Source organism: Gracilinanus agilis, chromosome 3 (genome assembly GCF_016433145.1).
Source record: "Gracilinanus agilis isolate LMUSP501 chromosome 3, AgileGrace, whole genome shotgun sequence".
Taxonomy (NCBI): domain Eukaryota; kingdom Metazoa; phylum Chordata; class Mammalia; order Didelphimorphia; family Didelphidae; genus Gracilinanus; species Gracilinanus agilis.
Window position 1 is genome coordinate 117,200,068 of NC_058132.1, and position 19,173 is coordinate 117,219,240.

At 36.8% G+C, this 19,173-nt stretch overlaps 1 protein-coding gene across 4 annotated transcripts in view; it reads right to left on the reverse strand.

The window, feature by feature from the left end:
* ESD (esterase D) overlaps nucleotides 1–15,843 on the reverse strand; it is a 45,005-nt gene extending 29,162 nt beyond the window's left edge. The window contains exons 1-5 of one of the 4 annotated variants that reach the window (XM_044666035.1): nucleotides 15,797–15,843; nucleotides 11,002–11,065; nucleotides 10,744–10,805; nucleotides 6,487–6,564; nucleotides 2,935–3,023 (exon numbers count right to left, since the gene is read on the reverse strand). In XM_044666035.1, the coding sequence (XP_044521970.1) occupies nucleotides 2,935–3,023; nucleotides 6,487–6,554 (157 nt within the window). In that variant the 5' untranslated portion in view covers nucleotides 6,555–6,564; nucleotides 10,744–10,805; nucleotides 11,002–11,065; nucleotides 15,797–15,843. The remainder of the gene's footprint in view (nucleotides 1–2,934; nucleotides 3,024–6,486; nucleotides 6,565–10,743; nucleotides 10,806–11,001; nucleotides 11,066–15,796) is intronic. The other 3 variants (XM_044666036.1, XM_044666038.1, XM_044666039.1) reach the window with 3 other exon arrangements.
* Between the last annotated feature and the right edge of the window lie 3,330 nt (nucleotides 15,844–19,173).

Here is a 19,173-nt window from a genome sequence, read left to right on the forward strand (position 1 = left end):
AAAGGCACTTTGCTTTACCCAGCCCATTCACTAGTGTTGTTATATCACTTTACTTATAGTATCATTATCCTTGTGCTTCATATTATTGTTACAAGGGATAAAAGTGACTAACTAATGTAACTGCAGGAGTCTAATACTATGGATAAGACACTGGTTCAAAGCAACCTAGTCCCAGTCATTTATACTACTACTCTGCAATTAGCAAAGTCAAAACCTAATCATTTACATAACAACTGAATGCGGATCAGCTTGTTAACACTCTACAGGGAATCATTCCAAATGTTTGAGTGGGATCTACATGGACATAAAAACTAGGCATTGATCTTAAGAGTAAGTTGAAGTTCCTAATTATCTACCACATCACTTCTCTGTGAATCTCTCAGATATGTGAAGACCTGTGAAAGCAAAATAGGTTCTCTAATAGAAATTCCAGAAGGTCCTTTCCCCAAGGAACACAATGAGAACTGTGCAATCCCTTGAGCTATGAAAATAAGATTCATTATGGTGAATTTAAAATTATAATTCTATGAGAAAGAAGATACTAAGGTAGACATTATGTTGGGAATCAAAGAACAACTGACCTGATACGAACCTTAGAGATCCAAATGAAGAAACTGAGGTTCAGAAAAGTTAAATGAGTAATCTAATGTGATACAATTAGCTAGAGGCAGGGATAAGATTAAAACCCAAGAGAGGACAGTTTTCCTTGGAAAAAAAAGGTAATGTTCCTAAAATTCTTATTCTCTTCTGAGAATAAAGGTAGCTACAAACTCCACTCTAAATCTATTCACATAACTGATTTTACATTTTGGCTAATTTGATGTCACCGAATATTATCACGGCTTGAGGAGTCCATACCTAGAAGCCATGGTCTTCTGTTAATCTTTTGGCTTGTACATTGCTTTAATCAAAACCATGCTTCATCATGACAGCATTTTGCCTGTCTTCCCTATGAGAATATCCCACACTAGATCACAGTAAAGAAGATATGCTGACCTGCTGTCATAAATTCCCGGATTTTGAATGTTTCATAAATCACATTTTCACTTAAGGGCTAACTATACTCTACGATCTCCATCCTGAAGACTGTCCTGATATCTGATGTGAACAAATAAATAAAGATCTAAATCTTATAATCATAAAAAAAAGGTTTGATATTATTCTTGACAGATTTTAATTTTGGTCAAGAATCAGATATTCTGCTATTGTCACGTTCGACATATACAATACAGTAACTTTTAAAATGAGGGTTTATCATCTAAATTAAGAGTATGTTACTTTGGCTTGTCAGAGTTTAAATAAAAATAGAATAAGAGGAAATTGCAATATTTTGCATTTTAGTTTAACATAATTTCAATCATTTATATTTTTAGCAATGCATAATATTCATTCAGCAAAGTATAAAATGTTGATTTAGAAATACTTTCTTAATGAGACTAAAATAAAATTTTTACCTTTTTATGTCATTGATATGATTTTGAAAAACTGCCATTTTGCATCTAGTTTCTGGTGAGATACAGATGCAAAGGTTTCTTTACGTTAATATTGATCAAGATTAATAAAAATTTAAAAGAAAATGTTATGGTCTGTCATGGTCATATGAGAATAGTATCAAGAGCAATAAAACTCAGAATGAATTGAGGCTATTGAAGAATACAGCTAGCCACCAGGAAGTTCTTAAAAAGCTATACTCAGAGGAAAAAGGGAAGCACGGAAGGGTAGTAGTATTGCTGCTCGGAGCAGAAGGCTGAACTAACCAACTCTTATTTTATGCTCAATTTACACTGCTAAGGGGAATAATCACTGAAGTAGAAAGGACATAATTAAAATTGTTAATAGAAAGTTTAAACCCCAAATAAGCAAGGAAATAGTAAGAATACACCTATTTGCTTTTAATGAGTTCAAGTCACTGGGTTACTGAAAGAACTGATGAATGTGATTGCTAAGTTCTTATCCTTGATCTTAGAAAGACCATGACCCAATTTTCAACAAACCAGAAACTACAGGCCAGTAAGTTTGACTTTGATTTCTGGCAAAAATTTAATATAATATTAAGGAACAGCTTGGTAGCATCTAGAAAATGAAGCCATGATCACTAAGAAACAGCAGGCCTCGGCAAGAGTAAGACAATGCAAATTAAGCTCAATTACTTTTTTTGACAGAGATACTAAACAAGAGGATAAGGAGACTGCTGAAGACAAAGTATATGAACAGACTTCATCAAAATATATGTTGGCATCAAATCTATCTTTACAGATAAGATGGAGTAGTAATGTGAAAGTAAGCATGGTTGAATGGTCAGACATAAAAAAAATAAGTTGATATCTACATAGAGGGAATATATCCTTAGTCTTCTGCCATGTTCATTTCTTTTTTTTTTTTTTTAAATGACAGATAAAGATAGAAAGGAAGCTTCTTAGATACACAGATGATAAAAACATTGGGAGAGATGATTTAACACATTGGATGACATAGTAAAGATTCAAAAAGATGTGTTAACAGGCTAAAATGATAGGTTAGAAATCTCTCAGGTCATTCTATAAAAGAGCTTCCCAAAAATGGAATGGGCTATCTGGAAAGGTCATGGGGGGCAACTTTTGCTAGAACTCTTAAAGTGGAGCCTGGATGACCAACTGGTTGAGGATTTTGAAGAAGAAATCATGAACAGATGTAAATTTTACTACATGGTCTTTGAGGTCTTCTTCAACTCTAAGTTCCTGAAATTCTTATGACTTTTCTAGAAGAATCTGCCATGTAGCTGAAAGGGTGATTCTACTTATTATTTGGATAAATAAAAAAATTGAACAACATGGGAGCAATGAAGTTAATATTCAAAACTGTGCCCTGAATAAAGAGTCTAAAAAATAATAAAATTACTTCTTGAAGGCAAAAGTTCTAAATTGCTATAACACCAAAAGCTCCAAAAATACTCACCAGATAGCCAGTAAAGTACAGGACATTTCCCAGTTTCTGCTTTCGGTGGTAAGTAGATTCCAAATTTCATTTTGCATTTTAGTTCCACACTGTTTCAATCAAATACATTTGATATTTTAATTTTTTTTAACTTGTTAAATCACAAATCATACAAGAAAAGTACATTAACACTGAGGACAGCCACTGTAAGCTTCCTCATTATCTTCTGTTTTTATCTATATCCTCCTCCTTTGTTTTAGTCTTCAGAATATGTGAGCCTTCTCCTTCCCAGGGCTGATTCTACTAGTGCTCTTGATTGTAAACCTCTTACAATTGTTATAAAGAAAGAGAGATCCTATGGTCCTAAAGGAGATATGGATACCAGTGAGGTGGATGTATCTTTGTATTCTCCCCCTTGCTAGATGTTATAATTTCCCCTCTCAATAACAGTTGCCCAGAGAAGGACCCCGAAAGATTAGGTGAATGGGTAACCCTTTCAGGTCCAACCTGGGGTTGGATCAATTATTAATATTGGGCTCTGATTAGCCTTGGATCACGTTTGTTTATCTGACTGTGTTAGCTCCCTTCCCAAGGGTCGAGATATAAAGACCACTCAGGAAGGTACTTATTAAACACTCTTTATCTATATGTAAATCAGGGAAAGGATAATTAGGATAAGGATTGGGGATTGGAGACCCTGTCAATCTAATATCTATAATCAATAATCACTTAAGACTGGAGGCTATTGACTTAGTAAAAGCTGGAGCTTTTGGTCTTCACAACCCCTCTGGCTCAGCCTGGCCAATGCCAAACCAGTGAGTGACTGCCCTTGATGCAGCTGTGTTGGTGATTTCTCTCAGCTTTCTTATTATCAGTGTTAGGAGATATACTAGCTCTCACATCCTTCAGGAAATATATAGATTCTACCCACCCTCTACTTCTTCAGACCTCCCTTCCTCCCTTCACCACCCAGGGACCAAGAGACCTAAAGAGCTAGGAAGATTCAGAGACCTAAAGATCTAGGGACCAAAGTCCTAAGTCAGAGACTAAAGACCAAAGACCAAAGACTCCCTCCAGATGTCTGTTAGAGGTATTTATACTCTCAGGCCAACCGACTTTTGCCCCTAGCTCACGGCATCTGGAAACATTCCAATCTCTCCAACTGCCTCCCTTGTCAATCAAGGTGCGACCAACATTTCCCAGGATTTGAATGTAACACAATCTACTAACTGAATCCACTAAAAAATTGAAATTGCTTTCAGAGGTTACTAGTGACCTCTGAACTGATCAATACAAAACACTTTCTCAGTTCTAATCCTAATTGACCTTTCTGTAACCTCTGACATTATTGACCATCCAATTTTCCTGAATATTCTTTCCTCTCTTGATTCCCTCTTTGCTATTTTTATTTGGTTTTCTTACCTTTCTAATTGATCCTTTTCAGTCTCCTTTGCTGGGTATCACCAATCTCCCATCCAGTGAGCAGATATCCCTCTAGGCTCTGCCCCAGGTCCTTCAATTTATCTCTCTCCCTTGGCAATATCATTGCTTCTCATGGTTCAATTATCATCTCTAGATAGATGATTTCAAATCTATATACCTACCCTAACCTCTCATTGAATTTCAATTGTTATAAAGGGAGGGAAGTCAAAGGGGCTTTGGGCCAGTATCAGGCTAGCAGGAGGTTGGTGTTGGTTGATATGCTGGTGTGGGCAACCTCAGCTGGGTATGAAACTTGCTTATGAAAGTACAAGGATTCATACCCTGAAAGCTGAGTGCCCAGTGAAACCTCACTGCTACCACTAGGCTCCTTTAAGGTGTTAGGCAGCTGGCCCCTCCCTGCTGAGGAAATAGCCTCCTATTGGTTATGGCAGACTGGCAGGAAGTGGATATAAAACTTCCTGCCCCCAACTATGGTGTTTGTTTGAACCTTAACAGCTCAGAATTCCCTCCTTGTTGCCTGTCCTCCTTAGCCTTTGAATGGTAAGGGAATAACCACAGGATTCTCTGGTTAAAGGTTATGGGATTTATTGATCACTGGGGAAGGAACAAGGCAATGGTAAGAGGGCTTGGTATTACTAATCTATTGCTATGAAATCACTGGCTGAAGCTGGTAGAAGGTCCTTGGAAGGTCTTGGCTGACTGAGGGCTACCAGCCCTTTGCCAGAGCAAAGTGGTCTTTGGTTAGGAAAGTGAGTAGATATATTGGCTAACCTTGTAAATGATGATAATAGATAATATTGATTTGCTCTTGAAGATAGTTCCTAAAACCCTACTCTATCCTAAGGCCTAAATTTCCCACATTCCTCCTCCCTCCACTCAGGGCCCAAGATGAGAGGGGAGTTAGGGGGTAAATGAGTGATCAGGGTGAAGTCAGGGGAAAACAGAACCCAGCCTTGGGTTTCCAGAGCCTTTTATACTCTCAAGTTCAATTGCCAGTTGGTATCTGCCATGTGGCGCATGCCACCCTCAACATTCCATCCAGGGCAACTGATAGGTTTGACCTAAGCCGAACATAGTAATGCTAAAACCTGTATTATACAATCCAGACCTTCAACTGAATCCTAGATATCTGGCTACCTGTCCCACTGGCATCTCAAATTCAACATTTCTAAAATAGGACTTATCTCCAGCTTAGAATAGTCTCTCTTCCAAAACTCTATTTTCTTTGAGTACCAAAAATTTCCCACTTATCTAGTTTCCTAACTTCAATGTCATTCTAGACTTCTCCCTTCTCTTTATCAGTCTCTGTGTTCAATATTTGACAAATCTTATCATTTTTACCTGTTCCCTTCTCATTTATAGAGCCAACACTATGGTTCAGACAAACTCTCCTTATCTCTCTCAGACTACTTAATTATCATTCTAATTGCTCTGTTTCTCTTAATCCTCCACAAATATACCAAAATAATCTCCAAAAGCACATGACCATGAGCAAGTCACAGCCTCTTTGGAGCCCAAATTTCTTCATTTGTAAAATGGATATAATAATAATACATAACTCAGAATTTTTGTGAGGAAAATCCTTTGCAAAATTTAAAGCACTATATAAATATAAGATGTCAGTATACAAACCTTCCTCTTTACTCCTAAGATAAAAAGCACTTCACCTGATCATTTCTGACTCCAGCCTACCTTGTCACTCTCATTTGTCATTTCTTTCCTTCTTTCATACTATATTTCCAGCCAAACTGAACTATTCTCTTTTTCCAAAACTCATTATTCACAAGCCCAGAGATTTAAAATGAAAGGGGCCTGAAGAAGTCATTTCCCCTTTTCCTGAATCCATGCATTTGAACAAGTCATCACCTAAGTCTGGAAAAAATCTCCCCTCCTCCCTTTAGTCTTATTTCAGGTCGTACATCTAGTGGGAAATCTTCTCTATCCTTCCCCTCACTTTCCCCACCCAGTTATTATTACTTTTTCCTTCCTCAAAGAAACAACCTTGTATTTAGTTACTGGTATACATGTTGGATCAAAACTCTCCTCCCAAAATATAAGTCAAATAAAGAATAGGCTCAAGGATATTTGAAACTATATTTGACATTAGCCAAATGGCATTTAATAACTTACCTGTCATGCTCATACACTTTCTGAAACCCCTCAAAGCACTTATTGCTGGAAATCTGTTTCAAGGCCATAGTTTCTTTGCTGTTAATAAAAAAATAAGTTAACATAAATTTTGTTAGATTCTAAACAAAGTGTCTTAAGGTATAAACTTAAACACATTTTCTCAGTAATATGTTTAAATCCTTGAAACATAATTATTTTCAATAGGCATTGACTTTGATTATTAGTACAAAGAAATGGCACCCAAAAAAAGTATTTCATTTTTTTGCCACTTCAAATGAAAACACTTGGAGATGTCCTTATTAAAACAGGCTAATCTATTATCTTCGTCTTTGTTGCCATTTAAGGCAATTGTCAATAGTTAAAGTATCAAATAAAACTGAGATATCAAAGACATTGATTGACTGGTTTGAATAATTGAAAATAGATAGCAGTGTGACAACCACGTCAAAATACAATACCCTTATTATTGGATTTTGTAAAAAGAAAATATTACTTAAATTTATGATTCAGTTTTCTGCCTAGAGATAGTAATAAATAACTTTTAAAAAAATCAAACATTCCAAGTTGCCTTTTATTCTGTTTCTGTGGAAATGAAAAGTAGCTGATTTGCAAATGTCTTTAGAATGGTGGAAAGATAAAAAAAATCTAGTCTTGAGTCCTGGCTTTCCAATTTTCTAACTGTATACTAGAAATGAATTCCTTAACATCTCTGAAACTTAGTTCATAATGATGATAATAGTTTCATAGCTTGTCTCATAAAGATACAGAGATAATATGAGGAATGAATGAGATAATTCATGTAAGGTACTTTGTAACTGTTATCTAAAAAAAAGTGTTATCTAAACATGAATTGGCTTCCACAGAGATTGACAGGATTTACTTTTTGTGTATACCCAATAATAATTCATTACAAGTGCATTCACTTTTTACATATTATACTTATAAAAGAGGCAAAAAAACTATTCTCATTAAAAAGTATAATCATAAAAAATAAAATCTTAATAATAGGGAACACTCATTGTCACCATATCTGGCAAAGAAAGATCAAGCTTCTTTAGGAAAAGAATAAAATGACTTCTTTGGTATACTGTATTCAGAGTTTTTCTCAGACATATTACAGACAGAAAAACTCCATGAAACCTAAAGGCTCCCTCCAATGAAAATGATGAAGAGTGCACCAACACATCCTGCAATATTGCTGGCAAAGTGGGGCAGCTGGGGAGCTCAGTGAACTGAGAGCCAAGCCTAGAGATGGGAAGTCCTAGTTTCAAATCTATCTTCAGACACTTCCTAGCTATGCGACCCTGGGCAAGTCACTTACCCTCCGTTGCCTAGCCCTTATTGCTCTTTTGCCTTGGAACCAATACATAGAATTGATTCTAAGGTAGAAGGTAAAGTTTTTTAAAAAATAAAAATAAAAATAAATTGCAGGCAGATAGGGGAGGTTGGAGAGAATGCTGGGCTAGGTGTGAAGAGATCTAGGACAAACTTTAGCTCTACAACATACTATCTTTGTGACCTTAGACAGGGCCTTTCATCTCCCTGAGCCTCTATTTTTTTTTTTTTTCAAAGAAAGAGATACATCCAGTATTATATTTCACTTCCAATCCTAACTAGGACTAGTTTTTGTTGCGTCTTTCTATCTCCAGCACCAAGCAGAACCTACCTAAACACAGGTAATGTTTACTTTATTTTCTACATATTACATAGGTAGTCTTATGTAGGTAATATTTATTTTAACCCTAGCACTAAGCAATACCTACCTAAAAATGGGGGAAAATTATTTATAAAGCTAAGTTGAATTGAAAGAATACTTCAGACAATAAAGTAGCAAAAGCTACAGAAAATAAGTGAACCATTATTTCTCAAGTTGTCCTACTTGAAAAATGTACAGGGTGTCATTGTGATTAGTTGTGAGTTAGGAAAGCAATCTCATTTTCAAAGACTATAGATAAGTGATTGATCTTAGAAATTCAATTTTTAAAATGCCTATGCACATATCTTTGTCCTAAAGTTATTAACTTTACTCAAGTAATTAACTGATACAATTTTCAAAGGTTCATTTTATATTGAGGAAAACTAGATCATCACTCAAACTCTCTTTAGGATAAGACATGTAATCTAAGACTGGAAAGTTCTTTTGATAATGAAAACATTGCTATTAAGTTTAAATATGAAATATCTCTAAGCACAAAGAAATTATACTCATGTCATAGTCTCCTGTTTCTCTGCCTAAAAATAACTTTTTATATACAACAATTACTTCTTTATCTTTAAAAAAATGTAATGATCATAAACCTTTTGTTTTTTTTACACCAAGAGTTTCTCTTCCAAAAATGTATTGTTTATTTTTAATATTCGCTTCAAATTTTTTTTTTGAGTTCTAAATTCTATCCCTCCATCTCATCCCTCTACCTCATTGGGAAGGTAAGAAATGTAACATCAATTATATAAGTGAAATCATGCAAAACATATTTCCATATTAGCCATCTTGTTTAAAAAAAAAGGAAGAAAAAGAAAGTGAAAAATTATGCTTCAATCTGTATTCAGACTCCATTGATCCTTCCTCTAGAGGGAGATAAGCATTTCTTATTGTTAAGTCCTTTGGAATTGTCTTGGATCACTGTACTGATCAGAACAGCCAAATCCTTCACAGTTGACCATACTATATTGTTACTGTGTATAATGTTTTCCTGGATCTGCTCAATTTACTTTGCATCAGTTCATATGTCTTCCCAAGTTTTTCTGAAACCACCCTACTGTTCATTTATTATACCACAGTAGTAGTTACATCACAATCATATAACAAAACATACAGCCATTTCCCAATTGATGGGCATCCCCAAAATTTCCAATTCTTTGCCGTGACAAAAAGAGCTGCTATAAATATTTTTGGACATATAGGTACTTATCTTTTTACTTTGATCTCCTTGGAGTACAGACCTAGTAGTGGTATTGATGGGTCAAAGGGCATATGCAATTTTATAGCCCTCTGGGCATAATTCCAAATTGCCCCCCAGAATGTTTGGATCAGTTCACAACTCCACCACAGTGCACTAGTGTCCCAATTCTTCCATATACCCTCCAACGCTTGTCATTTTCCTTTTCTGTCAATCAGCCAATCTGATATGAAGTGATAAACTCTAAGTTGTTTAATTTGCCTTTCTCTACTCAATAGTGATTTAGAGCAATTTTTCACATGACTTATAGATAGGTACGATTTTTTTTCTTCTGAAAACTGCCTGTTCATATTCTTTGACCATTTATCAATTGAGGAATAGCTATAATTTTTACAAATTTGACTCAGTTCCCTATATACTTAAGAAATGGGGTCTTTATCAAAGAAACTTGATAGGAAAAATTACCCCTCCCCCCAGTTTTCTGCTTTCCTTTTGTTCTTGGCTGCATTGGTTTTGTTTGTAGAAAACCTTTTTAATTTAATGTAATTAAAATTATCCATCTTATATCCCATAATGCTCACTATCCCTTGTTTGATCATAATTCTTTCCTTATCCATCAACCTGATCATAAGATATTCCATGCTCTCATAATTTATTTGTGATATCAACCTTTATGTCTAAAAAAAGTCCCCTATTTAACCTTATCTTGTACACTAACAGTTTCCAAATATATTTCCAGTCCTAAATGGAATCTTTCCATTTAAGAAAAAAAAGGGTTCAAATTAACCCAAGACATCCTCTGAGAGGTTAGTTCCTTAAAGGCTGAGACCACTTCATTTTTGTTTTTATATTCCTAGGATTTACCTGGCACCCAGTACAATACTTAATAGATGTTTACTGATTAACTGATGCTTCTATTTTTCTAATAAAATCACAAAAAATGACCTCACACTTCCAAAGGATGTATTACTTGGAGACAAATAAGAATATTATTCGTGGAAATAGGAAAACAAAAATTGTTTGCTATTTCACTGGAAAACCTTGCTTTCTGTCATCTATTACCATACTGGTTGTTTCTAACATGATCAAATGTAGGAGAGCATTATAATCAGTTGTAGGCTTTCCCCCCACACACACACACACAGTACACTGATTTGCTTTTCAATCACAAATAAATTTGCACTATTATCTTTTTTTCCTTGCTCACTAAATTGTCTTAGTGTCAATTTAATATAAAAATAAATACTTGACATTTAGCTATAGAAAAAAGGAAATATGAAGGCTCAAGAATAGAATGCCTTTTAAGGTTATTTTAAAAACCATCCTACTTTCAATACCATTAAAGAAACACATATACCTCCTGTATGTTCTCTGCAAGATAATGTTTTAGAGGCTGAAATTCTTGTTTCTTGAAAGTACCTTTAAAATGAAGAGAACAGGTATGATTGATTGAAAACCTGACTTGTAAAACAAGAAATATCTTAAGCCATATTATTAAATATTTTCCAACAACAATATAATATGTGAAAAAAAGTCATTTTCAATGTCAGTTAATAGGTTTTTAAACTTTACCTGAATTTCTGTGTGAAATGTCAATTATAATACTTGAACTTACCTAGTCAGTTTCTAGCTCTTCCACTTGCTCACCCAAGGTGACTGACAGAAGATATATTATCCTGCTACCAAAAAACAAAAAGATTTCAATAATAGAAAATATTGATGATAATAAAAAAGATACATCTTTGTAACATACATTTGTACAAGCCAAACAGATATATTTTACTACAGGACAAAATGGGTCAATGGGGAAAAAGTGATGGAATTGAAATGAATACTTCTGGGTTCAAATATTATTTATAATACTAGCTATGTAATTATTGGCAAATCTTTAACCTCTCAAGAGTTCCATTTTCCTCATCTATAAAATGGAAATAAGATTTGTACTACTTCACAGGGTTGGGCTTTTTAATGTTTTATTTCCCCAATTTCATGTAATAACAATTTTCACCATAGGTTTTCTAAAATTATAAGATCCAAATTGTCTAGTCTTACCCTTCTCTCCCTATTTCCAGAGATAGTAAGCAGTTTGTTTTATGTTATATATGTATGATCATGAAAAACCTATTTCCATATTGGTCATTGCTATGAGAGAATATTCATATAAAACCAAAATCCCCAAATAAAATAAAGTGAAAAATAGTATGCTTCATCTCCATTCAGATATCAGTTCTTTCTCAGGAGGTGGATCACATTCTTTGTCATAAATTCTTCATAATTGTCCTGGATTATATTGCTGTGAGTAGTTCAGTCTATCACAGTTGATCATTGTACAATATTGCTGTTACTATGTAATACATAGTGTTCTCCTGGTTCTGCTTATTTCATTCTTCATCAGTTCAGGTAGGTCTTTCCAGTGTTTTTTTTAAATCATCCTCATTATTTTTTATAATGTAATAGTATTATATCACAATCACATGCTGCAACTTGTTCAGCCACTTCCCAATTAATGGGTATATACCCTCAGATTCCAATTCTTTGATACTACTAAAAGAGCTGCTATTTTTATACAAATAGGGCCTTTTCTTTCTCTTTTTTAAAAAATCTCTTTAGGTTATAATGGCTCAAAGGGTATGCACCTTTTTGTAGTTGGTTTTTTTTTATATAGTTTATAGTTTTATAGCGCTTTGGGAATAGTTCTATGCAATCCTGCAGATTAGTTGGACCAGTTCACAACTCTACCAATAGTACTTGTAACAGTGTGGACTGAAATTTGCAAAGGAGAGCAGGCAGTTGGAGTAGGAATGGACCCTGAAACAGCCCGGGGGAATGTTGCTCATTAGGAATGTGAAAGGAGGGCCCACAGAGGAGGAGTTTTCTTAACTGTCACTTCACTCCAGACCTGATTGGGACCCAGGGGGGTTTGGTTTTTGGTTGGGAGGTTTGATTTTGGATGGATCCTGAGTGAATCTAGCTCCTCAGTACCTCTTTATTAGTGACTATTGGGAGATCACAACTACCAACATCAATTTCTACTATCTTCATTTACCAACAAAGAAGAAATTGAACAGCAATTCTCCAATTTGGCCAGAGAGCCCTGACTCCTGGGGGAGCAGACTTGAATGAAGGGGGGGGGGGGGTTCCCCTTCCCTGATCCTGTTTGAATCAATTTATCCTGTTATTTCTCTCTTATATTAATTTAGAGATATTAGATAGGAGATTGTAGGGGGAAGAGAGTTAGCTACTGTGACCAAGCCTCAGAAGAAGTTCAGAGCTGCTCTCTTGGGGAGAAGACATAGTTGATAGTGAAGTTCATCCCTTCTCACCATCCTTGATTCCCTTACACCTTTCCTCTGTACCCTGAATTAATTAACTCTTTAATAAACCCCTGATAGTTTTGATACTTTGAGTCTGGAGCAGTTACATTGAGGGGGGGAGGTGACTGATCTTGTGGCTGAGGGGAAGACTAAATCCAAAGACCATCTAGAGGGGTAAAGCTACTTGAACTTAGGAATGCTGGCCCTGAGGGTAGGATCAAACCCATTAGGGTCACAACTGAACCCCAAAACCTTCCTGACAAAAACCTCCCACACCATCAATACCCTCAGACATGCATTAGTGTTTCACAGGATTATTCTAAGGAAAGAACCTTAAGGTGTTATATAAATGTAAGCTATTACTGTTCTCATTTCAGAGCGGGCTCTTATTCTACAAGTATTAGACTGAACTATGTATTTAATGATATTATGTGCTGATCAATCTTGAGGCAGACATATTAGAAGCATCACACAGTATTGTCTCTCATTTCTTGTCTCTCACATCAGCTTATGACTTATACTCCATTTCAGAGCCAGGTGTTGTGCCTATAGGACTCAGCACCAGGTAAAACAGTCTTCCCTTAAAAATGTCTCTCATATCTGCCCATTATTGTCACTATCACACTAGTCTTTTATCAGCTCACATTTGATAAAAACTTCTTAATTGATCTCAAACTTATTTTTGAACTTTCAGTCAATGGAGCAGAACTTACTGGGATAATCTTCCTCCAGCATGGCTTTGATGAATAGAATACTAAATTGATCCAGTAGAAAAATACTAGTTCTGAAATTAGAGATCTATGGTTGACATCCTTTCTCCAAACTACTTACTAGTGAATGGGCAAATCATTTATTCTTTCTAGGCTGCTTTCCTCTCTGGAAAGTAAAGGAGATTGAATTAGATCAGTAGTGGAGACCCACTAAAAGACACATAAAGATCTTTGTGGTTGTGTTGATACCTCTGGATCTCTGTGGCTACTTCAAGCCCTTGAGCCTAAGATCTCATAGACCTGGTTTCTAGTCCTGGCCTTGCTACTAAATAGTTTTGGGATTTGTGGGACAAGTCACTTAATCACTGTAGTCCCTAGTTTCTGGCAGAGTACACAAAGAAATATATGTTAATGCCCTTCCAAAAGTATGGTGCCCTAAAATGAACACACTATTACAATATCTGACCAGGACAGAATATAACAGGACTATTTTCTCCCCAGTTCTTGACATTATGCTGTTCTGAATTATTCAGATTTCATAGATTTACTAATTTGAAGTTGGATGGGTATTAGGGATCATCTCTAACCTCTTCATTTGACAAAGTAAGAAAATTAGGGCCTAAGTAAGTTGAGCACCAGGATTCAAATTGAATTTCTCTGATTCTAAATCTAGGGCTCTTTCCATTGCTTCCCTATTTACATCACTTTTAAGTTAAAACCTGTAAGGGGGGAGGGGGCCGGCAAAGGGAAGGCAGCTAGGTAGCTCAGAGAATTGAGAGCCAGCTAGAGATGGGAGGTCCTGGATTCAAATCTCACCTCAGTCACTTTCCAGCAGTTTGACCCTGGGCAAGACACTTAACCTCCACTGTCTAGCTCTTACCATTCTTCTGTCTTGGAACCAATATACAGTATTGATTCAAAGAAGAAACATTAGGGTTTAAAAAAAACCCTCTATAAAAGAGGTTGGTTTCCTTGCCACAGGCCTTTCCTCACACTAATCCATCCTCTCTCTACTCAACTATCAAAGAGAAATTTTAAAAGCACAGGTTTGACCATGTCACACACTCTCCCTTTCACTGGAGTTAACAAAACTCCACTGATTCCCTATTACCTCAAAGATCAAATATAAAATCCATTTTGGCTGTTAAAAGTCCTTCGTTGCCCACTTCCTGGCTTTCTATTCTTTTGAATAGACTATTCTTCTGAATTCAAATCCAGTGAAACTGGCTACTCTGATGTTTCTGGAATAAGACACTCCATTTCCTGATACTTTTCAGCCACTTTCCCCATGCCTGTAATACCCCTCTCATCTCTGCCTTCTTTCCTTGTTCTCAGCTAAAATCTTCCCTCTTCAAGCTTTATTTAATTGCTCTGAAATATTACTGCCCTCCCTTCCTGATTATCTCCCATTTATCATGTATATATCTTGTTTGTACAAAGCTGACCACATGTTGTTTCCAAGACATTATGGGCTCCCTGAATGGAGAAAGTTTGTTTTTTTTTAACCTTTCTCTTTATTCCCAGTCATATGTCCAGTGCCTTGCACTTGTGGCTTGACTACAATTCTACAATTAGCAGAAATCTCCCATATTATCATTCCTTTTAAAAATGATGGCACTTGAAACAAAAGCAAGACAGCTCCTACCCTCAGCTCAGAGAGATGACATTCGAGGAGAAAAAAGAGTACAGCTCTGACTTATTATGGAGCTCGGTGTGCTGTTGCCGCCTTCCAGATCTAAAGAAAGTTTCACAGAATGGCTTATTCAAAGACGCTAAAGGAAAGTTGAGTTTCGGGTTAACTTCCTTCCCAGGGTGATTTCTCCCATTTTGCACATCAGGAAAACACAGCTCAGAGAAAGGAGAAAAATCCTATTAAGGGCCAGGGGTTCGGACATAAATGTCAAAGTTCACCGCCAAAGCTCTTTTCCCACTACTCTAGAGGATCTTCTCTGGGGGCGGTGAACTTGTTTTTAAAATACTTTGGTAACTGTATTTCAATCGAGTAGTCTGCACTTGTAATCCTAAATATTTTATTTTAGGCATCCAAAAGGAGTATCTGCGAAGGGATCCTTAGACTCCCCAAGGCGGGGGGAATCAAGATACAGAAAAGGGTCCATTCTGGACTAGGGTGCCAGGGCAGGAGGGGGCCGAGAAGGGGCCGTGGCGGCTGGCCTCTGCTGCAGGGGCCGTCATCTCCTCCCCACCCCACGACAACGGTTCACCCCAGGCGCCTGCACCTCGGCCCCGGGGCTCCACACATGGCAATAGACTTCCGGCACAACCCTGTCACGAGCCAGCGGGTCTCCCCGGAAAGACCAGGCATAGGAAGACCTATAGGCCCGCGTTCCAGACAGGCTAGCGGCCCCGGGGGCGAAACCAAACTTACCTCGGCCCGAGCAGGAAACCGTGGAGATGACAAGGGGCGGAGAGAGAGACGGAGGAAGGGGAGGAGCCAAATCAAGGTCTCCCGCCCCGCCCCAGCCTCCCGCTTCCCGCCATTCCCAGCGGCCTCCGGGTACTGCCCCCTCTCTCTACTTTTTCCTCCGGCATCCATACCTTGCTGCCCTCCCTTCTCTTTCTCCATTCTCCCTTTTTTCCTCCTCATTCCCCCTCCTTCCTTTTTTCCTTTCTCTCTTTACCCTTCCCTCCCTCTCTTCCTACACCTCTTTCCCCGCCGCAACCTCTTCACCTCTCTTTTTTTCTCCCTCTCATTTTTAGGTTCAGGATGCATTCCTAGTCATTATTTCATTAATGGGCAGAGAAGAAATCATTATCAGATATATATATTTTACGACATGGCCTCTGAGTGTACGAAAGCTCTGAACTCCAGAAATTCTTGACTTTTCTAGAAGATTCTGCTATGTAGCTGTTTGGTTCTACTTATTATTTGGATAAATTAAAAAATGAACAGTATGGAAACAAGGAAGTTAATATTCAAAACTGAAAAGTTTAAAACTGCACTAAATAAGGAATCTAAAAAGAATAAAATTACTTCTTGTAGGTAAAAGTTCTAAATTGCCACCAAATTTAACACCAAAAGTTCCAAATATACTCAGGACATAGCCAGTAAAGTACAGGACATTTCCCAGTTTCTGACTTGGATGTAGATTCCAAATTTCATTTTATGTTTTAGTTCCACGGCATTTCAATCAAATACATTTAATTGATTAGCCTTTCTTGTTGACTCAGATCATAGAAGAAAAGTACATTAACACTGAGGGCAGCCACTGTGGGCTTCCCTATTATCTTCTGTCTTCATCTTTATCCTCCTTTGTTCTAGTCTTCAGAAGGTGTGAACTCCTTTCCCACTTTCCCCACAGTCCAGTCACTGCACACTATCACACCTGGTGAACAGCATTTATCTAAGCAAATAGAATGGAAATCAGAGAAGTTACAACAAATGAGAATTGATATGATTGAGAAATGAGAAATGATAATACATGCAGTGAATGAGCTCTCCTACTTTGCTGTTCAGTCTTGTCCTGCTTGATTCTTTGTGACTCCTGTGAAGTGGCTTGCCATTTCATTCCAGCTCATTTTACAGATGAGGAAATCAGAAGCAAACAGGGCTAAGTGACTTGCCCAGAGTCACGAAGCTAGAAAGTAAGGCCAGATTTGAATTAGAAAATGAGTCTTCTTGATTCCAAGGCCAGCACTCTATCCTGCCTGCTCTTCTAATAGGAGTGAGATCTCACCCAAGGAGAGACATTCCTTTAAGTTTCTAAGGAGGCACAGGGGACAAGGGAACAGGAACATACTTTTCTAAGTCAGCTTCTTTCTGGAATCTTTCTTTCCCTCTAGGGACCTCCTCTTGAAGAAAGCTTGGAACTGCATGCCTTGTATAAGAGCTCTCCTTTCTAAATCTCTCAACTCAATCCTTTACTATGAAACATCAAGTAATTATTCTCTACCAAAAAGGAGAGTCTTATGCAAATATACCCAAATCCCAAGTAACAACAGAATAGATACTCTACCAGTTCTCTTAGCTGTATAACCGGGGACAAGTCACTTAGGGTCATAAATTTAGAGGATTGTTGCATGTTTAAAGGACTATTTCCTTTAGATTTATTGCTAAGCTAATGCCAATAAGCCAGCCTAAGACAGAGACAGGAAAACTGCAGTTTGATCATTCAGTGAGACACACTCCAAGAGTAGTTGATAGAAATATTTCTTATAAATCTGACTAGTAATAGTTCTACCATTCTATCATTCAAGTGCTTACATAGGTTAAAGATGGTGCTTGTAATAAAGCAGTTTGGCCATACCTACTACACCTACCTCACAGAATTGTTGAGATAAAATTTGTAAAGTTCTTTTATTTTTATTTTAAAACCCTTACCTTCCATCTTGGAATCAATATTGTGTATTGGTTCCAAGGCAGAAGAGTGGTAAGGGTAGGTAATGGGGGTCAAGTGACTTGCCCAGGGTCATACAGCTGGGAAGAGTCTGAGAGCAAATTTGAACCTAGGACCTCCCATCTCTAGGCCTGGCTCTCAAGATTCACTGAGCTACCCAGCTGCCCCCTTGTAAAGTTCTTAATACATTTCCTGGCACATTATGGGTGCTATATAAATGCTCATTATTATTATTTTTACTACCACTACTACTTGCTGCTGCTGCTACTGCTGTTGCTACTGTTACCTTTACTATCACCACCACTACAACTACCATTTTACAAATATTAATGAATAAAATTTGTTGAACATCAGTTGATTACCCTAGTTTTGTCTAGTGAGAATAAACTTGAAGGTGGAAAGGGCTAATATTCTGTGTGCTCAGACCTCTCATAATTGTTTTTTTGAACCAGCCCAAGGGCATGCTTTCTAATAACTTGTTTTATGAAAAATCAAGTGTCCCCAGCAGAATTACAGAACTCATAGCTTCAATATCACTTAATACATATATAATAAACTTAACCTCATTTGCTGCTTTTCTCCTCTCTCCTTTCTAATCAGTTTGAAACCCTCCAGGCAAGTCTTTTCTTAAGCTTGTGATTCAGTTACTTTTGAGAAATCTATTGCTGCTAACTCATGCATTGACTTCCTATTCAGATTTGGTGCATTTTTCAGATCTCCTCATATTTTTTTTTCTCATTTCTGCCTCTCTAACTTCAAAACACAGTGTTTCTACTCAAGTATTCAGCTTTGTTCAGTAGTCAGTCCTTACTGGAGATTGTTATATAAGCTCCTGCATTACAGGTGATGGCATTTAGGGAAATGACATGAATGAAAAAGCATTTATTAAGTGCAACATTATATAAATAAAATATGTTTGGCTATGTACTGTAAAAACAAAGATGGTTTTGGAACTTATTTCCCAAATTGAATAACCCAATCAAGTGTTGTTGCTGAATAAAGATTTTCTGATTGAGAAACCTTGTTGCTGGATAAAGTCAGTGATGGACCAGTTGATGGAACTCAACACTTGATTGGTTCCTCTTTCACAGCTGACCAAAGAGGAAGTAGATAATCTCTCCTCCACTGCCAGTAAAATAAACTCAGTACTCTTGAATATTACAAGTATTTGATTAAATTATTGAAGATGATTGTAATCTGACTGTGATTGGATTGTGATATTAATCTTGATGGTAACAGATTAATAATCACTTGAATAAACCTTTAAGTAGAAGAAGTTAAGCTTCAACTAACTCCTTATCACTTAAGAGAATCTTGACAGCTGATCAGGTCAGTACAAATTTCTCTTCTAAACTTGTTTAATAAAAGTAAAACAAGGATGGGTTAAGGTGAAAAGGGAAGAGGGGTT